A 12,774-nucleotide genomic window follows, 5' to 3' on the forward strand; every position below is an offset into this window, starting at 1 on the left:
GAGCTCAGGCGCTCCAACGTCAGACCCAGACGCCTCACCATCTGCTGAAGGTGATTCGTTGAACTCACTCTGTGCATATTGGTACTTATCCTAGTGTGACAGCAACCTGGGCTGGCCACCCATCAAACAAGGTCGGGCGGGTTTCCTAGTGTGACACAGGCCTGAGGCACCATCACACCTAGGGGGCAATGCAGGTGAGGCAGTCAGCTTCTCGATACTTCAAAAGAAAAACATACCATGACAATAATCAGACTTGAAAATAGGTGCTGATATGTACACCGCAACTTGGCATCATAATACTCAGTATAGACTGCTAAATTAAAAGAGCTGGACACTCTAGACCTGACTACAGCTGAAATTGGTGTGCAGCACACTGAAGCTTCCTGCACAAAAGTGTTCAAAAACGTACGTCAGAAAGATCTTACAATGGTTATAGAGCTTGGCACAATTCTGTGGTCATTTCGAGTGTCATTATATATGCTCTGAAAATCCTCTTATTGAAACGTCTCTCATTCAAAAGAGAACAACAGATGAGAACAAATTGTGGTATGGCATTGTACAGCCAAATCAATGAATTGTAATCATTTCATAGACAGTAGAGACCAGCATTCTGAATGCCTGCATTTGTACCCCTTTGTTTTCCCTTCAAAAATCTGCCAGCAATTCAGAGCTATGCTACAAAATTTACAAGTGCAAACTTTCCCAGCTGCACAGACTCCAGATAGCCATATGACACCACACAATACATTCACTACAACGCATTTTCTTAACAGAAAGTGTTGGTCCAACCAGTATAATTTGCTGTCTTCCCCTGTCTCATGTGTCCTCCACTTGAGAGTAAAAAACAAAACTAGGAAATGTGGTGGTAATATCCCTGCAAAACAATGCAAACAAAGTATTATAAAACGCTGCATAAGTATTATAAAATGCTGCAAAACGAAGTATTACAATACACTACACGGTCGGTGTTCGCCTAAAGAGAGGACTTCATAGCTTACTTCAGATATTGAAGTGTCATGTTCTTCAATAGCGAAGGGTGCTGCAACACCAAGCTCTTCCATTCATCTCCGTCTATTTTGCCATCATGTTTTGTGTCTGCCTCCTCAAATGTCTACATTTGCACATTCGTGCAAGCATGGGAGAAATTTAGAAAATTAGTCCACATTAGAAGGGCTGCTGCAACAACTTGGGCAAGTACTTCAATAAGAACTTGCAAGGAGCAGTTCCAAAATAAAAGCAAACAAAGACAAATAAAATCGTTTCTCATGATGCTATCATATTCTTTACTGTTAATACAGAGTGCAAGTTGCAGATGTTGCAGCAAGATAAAAAAAAAAACAATGGCAATCAAGAAAATGTTGTGGAAACCACTGAAAACGCAAGAACCCGGAATGCAATTCCCACAAAAGATTTGCACACAAAATGTGGGAATGAGAGAGAGAGAGAGAGAGAGAGAGAGAGAGAGAGAGATGAAATGAAATGAAATGTTATATTAACGTCTTCAAAAAGGCCAAAATGACCTATGAGACCAAAAAGTTACAATTGGTGAATCTGATACCATGTCTGAGTACGGAAATTACAAAGTTACAGAGAACTAACACTAAAACACTAAGGAGAAAGAAAATTGGAAGGGGGGGGGGGGGGGGGGGGGGGGGGGGGGGTGGGGGGTTTGTTGTGGGTTCATATGAAATCTCTCATCGGTCGCTGTCGGATCTCATCGACCTCCTCCATGGTCAGAACTCTGGTTGGGTGTCTTGCATGTCGAGCTAGAGTGATCTGTATCTTCTGTTGCAGCCTTCGTCGGTAGTGGGAGACCCCCCCGAGGTCGTGGACGTCTGGATCTGCCAAGTTCAGTGGCTCGGTCAAGCAGTGTACCTCTAGTATGAGTAGGCTCTGAGATCTGCTGTAATGACTGCTCCGTTGGCTCTCCTCTATCAGACGTAAAGAAATCTGTGATTCGTCTCTGAGACTGTCTTTCTCCTGATATCCTCAGCAAGCTCTCCCTAAGTCTGCGCAGCTCTAGCAGGAACAATCCGAGACACCTCCGATCCTTCTATCTCATGACCCTAGAAAAAGGTCCGAACCCTTCTCTGAATAGACAATGGAAGTGGCCGCATATCTCATAGTATGCCGGGTAGTGACATGTGTAGTGCAGCTCTGTCTCTCGCTCTAAGTTACATAGGTGACATATCCTGGCTCCTGCCAGCACTCCTCTAAATCGACCAGTCTCGATCTGGAGCTGATGTGAGGATGTGCGTATCTGTCCAATAGCGCATCTTATCCCATGAGATAAATGTGTATCCGTGTATGCAGACCTAGTCACAAAGCCGTCCTCCGTGAGTTGGAGAAGATGCTCTCTGTAGAAGGACATCTTCATGCCCAACTCCTGTGTCGGCTGTATCCATGTGCTCTATGAGTCTGGTGATCTTTGTCCGTGTGAGAGACAGGGAGGGTGCATCCAGGGAGTATTGAAGCGGAGGTAATATATCCATGTTGAGACCATGCGACTGAAACCATGATCTCATCTATCCATACCAACATGCTGTATCGCGTTGTAGAGGTAGTTGTCGAGATGACTCCAGGCAAGCCGCGCGTATCTGTCCCTGGGGAGATCCCATAGACCGTGCATAAAGGAAACTGATCTCGTCAATGCCTCCACCACGAGGGGGGGGGGGGGGGGGGGGGGGGGGGGGGGGGGGGGGGGGGGGGGGGGGGGGGGGGGGGGGGGGGGGGGGGGGGGGGGGATAATATGTAGAGGCCTTGCGAAGCATCGAGCGAGAATCATAGAGGATCGACTCTCCAATGGCCAGCCCTCCAACTGCTCATCTCATGTGACTGTTAGCCCAATCATTGACGATCATGACCAAAGGCCATACTCATACATCGTGTGATCTCCCATGGTGGTCTATTGACGGTCCCCATACCTGAACTCCATAGAGCATAGCTGGATTCACTAGAGTGTCAAAAAGCCAAAGCTTTGTTCGCGGTTCCTGAAACTGAACCTGCGAACACATCCTCTCCAGTCCTCCCAAAGCTGCATATGCTCTCGTCAGTCTAGTCTCGGATGCTCTCCTTAGTGAAAACACAGGTCCACCGAAGACTACCCCAAGATAGGTATATGCATCTGTGTACTACACACACACACACACACAGGAGCTGTCAGGCTATGGCGCCTGCTCTGTAAACCCTAGTCAGCAGGGGTAGGCGACAATGTCACTTCCCCTCACTCCCCTCGTGTCTCTCACCTCAACCCCCTTCCCCATCCATCCCTTGTACGAAGCAATCTACTTTCCCCAGTGCATGCCGGACTTCCCTGCTTCCCTCTGCCCTCTACAAAGAGGTAGTTGACGCCCTTCCCGCAGACATAATGCAGAAGCTGAAAGCTGCCCTTCCATTTTAACTTTGAAGACCTCAATGGCGAGCCTGCCCCAGAACCTTTTCAGCGGAGAAGGCGAAGGGCCAACTGGAAAGAGCGCTACACCAGCTGGAGAAGGTAAGCCCTCTGTCAGTCTTCCTTCTGCTCAAATCCGTAAAGTCCAGCACGACCTAGAGTCCAGAACATTGACAGGTCTCCTAGCTGGCCCCTGACCCCCAGCAAACATTCTCAGAGCCTGGATCAGAACGCAGTGGGGCTCCATTGGAGCAGAAACAAGGAGAACATCCCCCTCTCTCCCCCCAAGCCCTCCCCATGGATGTCCAAAAGGACAACAAGCGATCCCACGGTCACTAATACCCCTGTCAAGGCTAACCCTGGCCAGGCCAAAAAAAGACAAAAGAGTTCCTAAATGAGGGTCCTTTCTTGGAATATCAACGGTCTCTCTGACCCCCTCAGAGCTAAAGAGATCACAAGCTGGCTTGCATACAATGAAGCAGAGATCATGGCCCTGCAGGAGGTCAAAACATCTGGCCCTGAACTTGCACAGAGACTCAACACAATCTCAAAAGCTCATACTTGGATTTGCCTGAAGGAAGAGATTTGGGCATTCCCTTGTCATTCACAATCTCCCTTCGGCCCTTCGGGTCAGGACCATGGATTGCAGCCCCCTTAGCACACCCCTTCAACTGTACAATGGTCACAGTCTACGCAGGGGGGTCAGTAGCTGATAGAACCCTCTTCTGGAGTACTCTTAAAGGGATACAAGGAGAGTTCATCATAGTGGGCGACTTTAACATAGTTGAGTCTCTCTCCGACAAATACAAGCAGCAAGGAAAAATAGTGGAAGGCACAGAGAAATTCACCTGGGAGGATCTAAAGGACCACCCTGATCTGTGGGACGCAGGAGAACAGGATCAATTCTCCTGGCAAAACTACTCATCTGGTCAGCTTGCCAGAAAGGCCAGATTGGATAGATGCTCCTGGCCAACATCTTTAACAGGGTCAAAGCCAAAGTGACGCAAACTCTTGCATGTCCCCTTGGTAGTCACCTTAGACGACAAGTCCAAGAAAATCAGGAATCAGTGGTTCCACACTGACCCAAGCGGAGTATACTTGCAAGCATATAGAATTGTAGTCAAGTTAAGAGAGTTTTTAATGTGCATCCTTCCAATGGATTGCTACTACACCCTTACTTATTTCCTATCCACACAAGAACAATTCTCAGCAACACATCAACTACAACTGAAAGAAACTCAGGGGGGTAACAAAACCTTGTCAATTATGTTTTCAATAACCTCATCAGACAAGTTCATTCCAGACTCTGCAAGTGTGGCCACCACCATCCGTTTCACCTACACCCAAAACCAAGCTGTTAAATTTCTTGGCACAAGGTTTACAATAAACAGAGCTCTTGTAAAGTATGGAAACGATGAGGAAATGCACCTCTTGGCGTTCAATAAATCCCTGCTGTTTCAGATCATACAACCGGAAGGAGACTACAGGCAGAAAAAAAACAAAAGCATCATCCACAAATACTTTATTTGATTGCAAAACTTATGAGCATTCATAACAAAAGAAGCAAGGCAAGTATCAAGACCACTAACTAATGACATATTAGAGTGTCACTAACACAATTTTTGCAAATGAAGATGCAAGATATGCAAACTTAGTATATTCCTCGAGATCTATAGAGGCCGTCCTAGATCATCGTACCCGCGATTCGCGCCAAAAAGCTTATGATGAGTACTTAATTGAATGGAAGGGTCAATCTGAAAGGTTTGCTACTTGGGAGTCAGTTACAGCTTTGAAAGCTTAGTATCCCCACTTCATTGATGTATTGTGCAGAGGAAGTGAATGATTGTGTATGGCTCAAAATGGGTGAACAGTAAGTGCTCAAGGTTCCTTCTACTTAGCAGAAGGGAGAGCCTTCCGTGTTTAGAGAGAGAGAGTGGCCATGCAATGACCAAACTAAGTGGGTGAACACCGAGAGTGCAAGTGAATGAGAGTGCTAAAGAGAGAGAGAGAGAGAGAGAGAGAAGATACGACACCAGATGGGGTCCTAAACCCCCCTCTAAGCCCCCCCCCCCCCTTCTATTGCTAGAGTATTTGCTTTAGATTGCACAAAAAATCTGGTACAATAGTCTTGATGCTATGATGATGACTATGTCGACGACTAGGACGACAACGAGGCTGAAACTGAATGCTAAAATCTGAGAACTACTGTCTTGAATCTGCTATTGTAACGGTGTCGGAATGATCTGCTATCGCCGTGCCGGTGCGAGGCAAGGGACAGGAGATCGATGGCTGATCTGCGGGCTGGTGCAAAAACGCTAGGTGTTGCTGCTGAATCTAAAAACGCTGATGAGGAAGAGCGGGCTGATCTAGGACGGATGCAAAACGTTAGGTCTAGGACTGCTGAAAACTGAAAATGCAGATAGTGCTGTGCAGTGTGAGCTGAAAACTGATCACTATCTGAACTGTGGAGATGGTGAAGCCTGGCCAAGATCTGCAACCAAGGTTGGGTATGCAGCTACTCTAAGTGCCTGGACATGCACGGCCCGCAAACAGGCTCACAAAGGTGCCATAACACTTCCTAGGCTTCCTAAACCCTAGAGGTAGGACCAGCTTGTCCACGTACACATAGGGTTAGATGTGCACGTGAAAATTGATGAGGACATCAATGGTTCTTAAGGGGGGAAGTATGTTATGTCCTGCTCACAAGAGAGGGGATCCAGTCTAAGACACCGTCGGGATGGGTGTCAGGTGTCCAGGTGGACGCAGTGTGAACTGGGCCAATGTGACCGGCCATTTCTATAAGAGGGAGGCCAAGGCCTCATTTGCAATTATCGACCCCCACTGACAGAGTGCCAATGGTTAGCCCATGAGGCTAGGATTGCACGAGGTCGGCTCAAGGAGGTGAGGCTAGGATTGCACGAGAGGCTAGGATTGCACGAGGTCAGCTCAAGGAGGTGAGGCCGGATGGTATGGTACTCTCGGTCTTACGAGCGCACGCCTACGTCCTCGGACCTGGTCCTAGCATGGGGGTGCGGTGCTAGCGGATGGTGCTACGATTAGGTGGTTCATAAGCGGTCTGTGTAGCCAAGAGATCCTCTCCGCGTGTTCGTTTCATCGAAGCAGAACAAAGCTACTGACTCTATAAAGTGTTGAAACAACATAAAGAAATACAGAACGGAGCGCCGGGGTGTCACGTGACACATCCAACCTTGTGTCCGTGCACAATCTACACCATGACCAGGGTTCAGTTCAGTCAAGTCAGTCTAGAATAGGAAGTGATCTCGCACTTTTGTGAGCCTGTTCACAGACCGTGCATGTCCAAACACTTAAGAGTAGATGCATATCCTCTGGTTGCACACAACATGATCAACAGATTACAATCAGAACCCATCAGGAGCATTTTTACAGTGCATAGACCTATTTTCCATATTTTTGACATTTTTCACTTATTATTTTTAAGTGACTTTTGTTGGAAAGTAGGTAGGACAAATACACTAAGTTTGTATAAGTAGAAACCTAGCACCAGCACTTTCTGGCAGAAGAGGCAATAGGAGCACTAGCTCAACAGGTAACTTCTCAGTAAGACCAACCCCAGCAACAGACCTAGCGATTTCAGCCCATCTGAGAAGCTAGCGTTTTTGCAAGCCAGATCAGCCCTAGCGTTTTGTACAGCAGATCAACCCCGACGACAACAGAAGATAGCAGATTCCACAGCCACAAATCAGATCAGCCCAACGTTAGCAGATTTCCACCGCAGGAAGACATTCAACCCTAGCGTTTTTGGATTGCACTTCAGCCCTTAGCGTTTTGCAGTTCCATCGCGACAAGATCAACAAGTAGACTAGCGTTTTCAGTTTTCAGCAGTCAAGCGTCGTAGTAGAACCCTCGAGCCTCGCAAATCTCACCTTTCCGCAACAGATCCTCGCCACACGGTGAGATTCATAAAGGTTTACAGTTTCAGCCCGGAAAACGCAGATTTCAGCATCTGCGTTTTCAGCGCGTCGTCGTCGCATCGTCGTCATTGACATCGTCCCTGACATAGAGTCAAAATTCAGCAGATAAAGATTTGCAGATTTCAGCCCGTCTCATCGTCGTCGACATCGTCGGCAAGTCCAAGCATTGTAGAGATTTGTGCAATCAATAGTAGACCACTCTCGCCATAGAGAGTGGGGCCTTCGGAGGAGGGTTTGACAACATTCAAGTGTCGTATTCTTCTCTCTCTATCTCTCAGTCTCATGCACCTTCATTCACAGTGTTCACCACTTTGTTTGTGTCCATTGCACTCTCTCACTAAAGGAACGGAAGGCTCTCCCTTCCGTAAGTAAAAGGAACCCTTGAGCATAGTTCGGAGCACTCATCTTGAGCAAAATTCAACATTCACTTCCGTTGCACCTTACATTGGTATCAGAGCTTTGGCAGTGTTCTGTATCACTCAAGGGAAGAACCACAGAAAAATTATTTGCTTGTTGAGGTCGCACGTAACCCAAGTCCTCTTGGACGTGTCGATTCCTAATCGTGTTTTTTTGAAGAGTGACAAGAAACCCAAGAAAGAAGGGCTTGACCAGCCTCCCCTTGTGCCTCTTTTCACTCATTGAGAGCGAACCGTGCACTTAGCGGCCGGCCAACCGACGTGAGGTAGGAAAAAGCAACCTTGGTGCGAGCGCAAGACTGCTAAGGGGTGCGCCCGCGGAAAAGAGCAGAACTCGGGTGAAGAGAAGATCCTTCTCCAACACAGATTGCAAGCGAAAGAAGAACCTCAAGCCCCGCAAGAACCTCAAGGACTCAGGAACCAAGACCCCCAAGAACCCAAGTTCCTCGTAAACTTAAGAACCCAAGACCACAAGAACCCACGACTTCAGTGGATGGTCATCACTCGAAGCAGAATGGATACTTCGCTTGGAGGTGATGAGCATGAGAGAGGCGAAGAAGAATTTTCCCCCATGAGGTTTTTCTGACCCTCCCCCTTCCCCATCTACGCCAAGGATTGCACTAACTCCTATGAAGGAGTTGACGCAGTTGTTTATAGACAGGAAGTGAGAACACGAAGAAAGAAGGGCAACCATAGATCGTGACTACGAAGAAAGAGTGGCAGCCATAGAGCGTAAGTACGACTTGGAAGCCATAGAAAGACAAGCCAAATTTGATCGCGAGAACAAAGCAAGACAAGCAGAATTTGATCGTGAGAACAAAGCAAGAAAAGAAAAGAGCGACCATCACATGAAAGAGTTCTTGCGACTCTTTTCTATTGTGCAGGCGCAGTTTGAACAAAATCAGGAGAAGGAGACTCTCTCCATCTCTTCTTCTCCAAAGCATGTCACACAGGATTTGCATAATAATAAGCATGATGATTTGCATGATCAAGATGTGATTTCTCACGAGCATGATGATTTGCATGATCAAGATGTGATTTCTCACAAGCATGATGATTTATATGACCACGATGTGATTGTTCACAAGAATGATGAGTTAGTTGATACTGGTTCTAGTGAAGCTAACCTCATTGCAGATTCGATCAATCACGAAGAACCGATCTGGCTCTCAAGTCGAGGTCCATAGACCCCCTCAAGAAGAACCCCCTCAAAAAGAACCCCCCTCAGGAAGAACCGATCTTGGCTCTCGAGCCTAGGTCCAAAGAACCCCCACAAGAAGTACTATGTGTTCGCATGATTAGTCATGCAGGCATTGCTCGAGTGTTTCATTCATGATCATTTCCTGTATTTTAGTCAGGGTCTTTATGTGATCCCTTTTCCTAGGCATTACATATTGTACGTTGAGCACGTTTCACTCATGAATGAGCACGGATGTATGCGGATTATTCATGAAAAGCTAAAAAGTATGCATTCAAGGAAGTCACATTCCATGACTCTTCCTTGGCACGACATAGTTGTGGAAAGAGCACAAGAAAGTATGAGCACCAAGCATGGGCATTTCTGTTGTGAATTGCCACAATTAATTGATTTAGATCAGAAAGAAAAGATTCGATCTCATTGTTTGCATGTCTTGGATGAATGGTTTGGCACTCCACCTATTTGTTCATCTACATTGCATGCACAGACTTTGAGGAGGACGAGATTTTTTCCATTCACTTTACATGGAATGGGTATGTTCATGTTTTTGTATTGGGAGTGGTTTCAGGAATTTTCAGCCATGGAGATTCTTGAAGAAGGAAGAAGAATGACTCTAGACGAAGTTGAAGCATTGAAGGAGCCACAGATGACTGTGTCGCTTTCAGCGCAGCCCAAAGAAGCAAGCGTTACAGAACTTTATGAAGTTCAAGTATCGCACGACCCACACATCAGAGTGGGCCGACGAAGAGTCCTTCCCAGGATTCTTCCAGATGCTGTTGGCAATCTCCCTCGACACCATACAGTTCGGTACCAATACCTCAGTTTGAAAAGGAGGGAATGTCACGTGACACATCCAACCCTATGTGTCCGTGGACAAGCTACAGCATGATCAGGGTTCAATCAATCCAGTCAAGTCTAGATTAGAAGTGATCTGGCACTTTTTGAGAGTCTATTCGTAGACCGTGCATGCCCAGTCACTTAGCATAGATGCATATCCTCTAGTTACACACAGCATGATCATCAATATTCCCTTCAAAATCCATCAGATTCAATCAAGGGAATTTTCCAGTGCATTTAGCCTATTTTCCCTATTTTGGTATTTTTCACTTATTAATTTAAGTGACTTTCCAACAAAAGTAGGTAGGGCAATTTTGCTAAGTTTGTATATAAGCAAACCCAAGTTAGCACTAAATGGCAGAAGAGGCAGCAAGAGCTTCCCGCTCAACACGCAACTTCTCACCAGAACCCGCAGTACCCTCAACACCCGCAAGGCCTTGGCAACCTCCCTCCCCAAGCCTAGCGTTTCCAGTTCCCATCACCATCAAGACCCGACGATTTCTTGCCGCTTTCCCTTGCAGTCATCGCCAACAACTTCAGCACCCTGGCGTTTTCAGCCATGATCGCCAACTTCCCCAGATAGCCAACAAATTTCACTTACGCTAGTAGAGAGTCAAATTAGCCTCCATCTTCTTGCATGGCTTGGCGTTTTCCTCTCCAAGTAACCATCAGCCAGCGTTTGTTCACAGCCTGCCACACACCCCATCTGGCGTTTCCCATCAGCAGCCAACATCGCCATCAGATCAGCAACTTGGAGTTTATGGATGGTCTTCAGCAGCGTTTCAACAATACCAAAAACGCAGCCTACATCAGCCTTCAACTGCAGGGAATTTCAGCGTTTTGCATCAGTTCCATGCCTTGGAGAAATAGCATCATCATCAGCGTTTTCTTCAGCCAGTAGCAGCCTTTAAAAACGCAGCCTAGGTCTGTCAGTCCACAGCAACTTTGGTACAGAATTTAGCCCTAAAACCACAGCAGCATCTGCGTTTTCCAGCCATAGGGAAACAACCCCAAAGTTCACAGGTTTCAGCACCTAAGTCATCGCAATCATCGTCATCGGCATAGTCCAACAACATCAGTCCTTTGTATTCGCATTGTACATCTTTCGTGCAATCAAGTAGACCACTCTCGCCGACGAGAGTGGGGCCTTCGGAGGAGGGTTTTACAACCCCTTGGTGTCGTATCTCTTCTCTCTCCTTCTCTCAGTCTCATTCATTTGCACGCACAATATCCACTCACTTTGTTCGTGACCACAGCACTCTACAAGACGGAAAGCTCTCTCTTTCCCTAAGAACTAAAAGGAACCTTGAGCAGTAAAGATCACTAATCTTGAGAAAATACAACATTCATTCCGCTGCACCTAACAGCAAGACAAGAGAACGGCGACCAACACATGAAAGAGTTGTGGCAACTTTTTTCTCTCGTGCAGGCGTACTTTGCACCGAATCAGGAAAAGGAATCCCTCTCACTCTCTTCTTCTCCAAAGAATGACACACAGGATTTGCATGATTGTGTGAAGCATGATGATGATTTGATTGACAATGACTTGCATGATGATTTGAATGACAAGCATGATGATTTGGATGACAAAGATAAGCATGATGATTTGAATGATATTGCTAAGCATGATGATTTGGATGATAATGATAAGCATGATGATTTGCACGATCAAGATGTGATTTCTCACAAGCATGATGATTTACATGCAGAAGATGTGATTGTTCACAAGGATGAAGTGTTAGTGGATGCTTTTTCTAGCAAAGCTAACCTCGTTGTAGATTCGATCAATCACGAAGAACCGATCTTTGCTTTCGAGTCGAGGTCCAAAGAACCCCCACAGGACGATTCGATCATTCAGGAAGAGCCTAGGTCCAAAGAACCCTTACAGGAAGTATTATGTGTTCACATGATTGATACGCACGCATTGTTCGAATGTTTCATTCGTGATCGTTTCCTGTATTTTAGTCAGCATCGTTATGTGATCCCTTTTCTTAGGCATGACATATTGTATGTTGAGCACGTTTCTCTCATGGATGAGCACGAATGTATGCGGATTTTTCATGAAAAGCTGAAAAGTATGTATGTAAGGAAGTCACATTCCATGTCTCTTCCTTGGCATGACACAGTGTCCGAACGAGCACATGATAGTATGAGCACCAAGCATGGGCATTTCCATTGTGATTTGCCACAGTTGATTGATTTCGATCAAAAAGAAAAGATTCGATTTCATTGTTTGCATGTGTTTGAACGGGTTGTCACTCCGTCTCTATGTTCATCTACATTGCATACTCGGTCTTTAGAGAAGACAAGATTTTTTCCATTCACTTTACATGGAATGGACATGTTCATGTTTTGTGTTGGAAGTGGTTTCAAGAATTTTCAGCCATGGAGATTCTTGAAGAAGAAAGAAGCATGACACTCAACGAAGTTGAAGCATCGAAGGAACCACAGAAGACTTTGAGTCGCTTTCGGCGCGGCCCAAAGAAGCAAGCGTTGCAGACCTTTATGAAGTTCAAGTATCGTACGACCCACACATCCGAGTGGGCCGGCGAAGAGTCCCTTCCAGGATTCCGGATGCTATTGGCGATCTCCCTCGTCGCCATACAATTCGGTACCAGTACCTCACTTTGAAAAGGAGGGGATGTCACGTGACACATCCAACCCTATGTGTCCATGGACAAGCTACAGCATGATCAGGGTTCAGTCAGTCCAATCAAGTCTAGATTAGAAGTGATCCGGCACTTTTTGTGAGTCTATTCGTAGACCGTGCATGCCCAATCACTTAGCATAGATGCATATCCTCTGGTTGCACACAGCATGATCATCAGTATTCCCTTCAGAATCCATCAGATTCAATCAAGGGAATTTTCCAGTGCATTTAGCCTATTTTCCCTATTTTGGTATATTTTTCACTTATTAATTTAAGTGACTTTCCAACAAAAGTAGGTAGGGCAATTTTGCTAAGTTTGTATACAAGCA

General features: G+C 46.1%; 1 protein-coding gene across 5 annotated transcripts in view; it reads right to left on the reverse strand.

Annotated features, from left to right (window-relative positions):
- Positions 1 to 285: 285 nt before the first annotated feature.
- The window catches only part of LOC147439585 (calcineurin B-like protein 3), a 36,171-nt gene continuing 23,682 nt past the window's right edge, over positions 286 to 12,774 (reverse strand). For all 5 annotated transcript variants that reach the window (XM_086485405.1, XM_086485408.1, XM_086485407.1 and 2 more), the window contains exons 6-9: positions 4,820 to 4,872; positions 4,648 to 4,728; positions 999 to 1,111; positions 286 to 874 (exon numbers count right to left, since the gene is read on the reverse strand). In XM_086485405.1, coding sequence (XP_086341531.1) covers positions 817 to 874; positions 999 to 1,111; positions 4,648 to 4,728; positions 4,820 to 4,872 — 305 coding nt within the window. In that variant the 3' untranslated portion in view covers positions 286 to 816. The remainder of the gene's footprint in view (positions 875 to 998; positions 1,112 to 4,647; positions 4,729 to 4,819; positions 4,873 to 12,774) is intronic.

Source organism: Adiantum capillus-veneris, chromosome 16 (genome assembly GCF_014529385.1).
Source record: "Adiantum capillus-veneris isolate H3 chromosome 16, ASM1452938v2, whole genome shotgun sequence".
NCBI lineage: Eukaryota > Viridiplantae > Streptophyta > Polypodiopsida > Polypodiales > Pteridaceae > Adiantum > Adiantum capillus-veneris.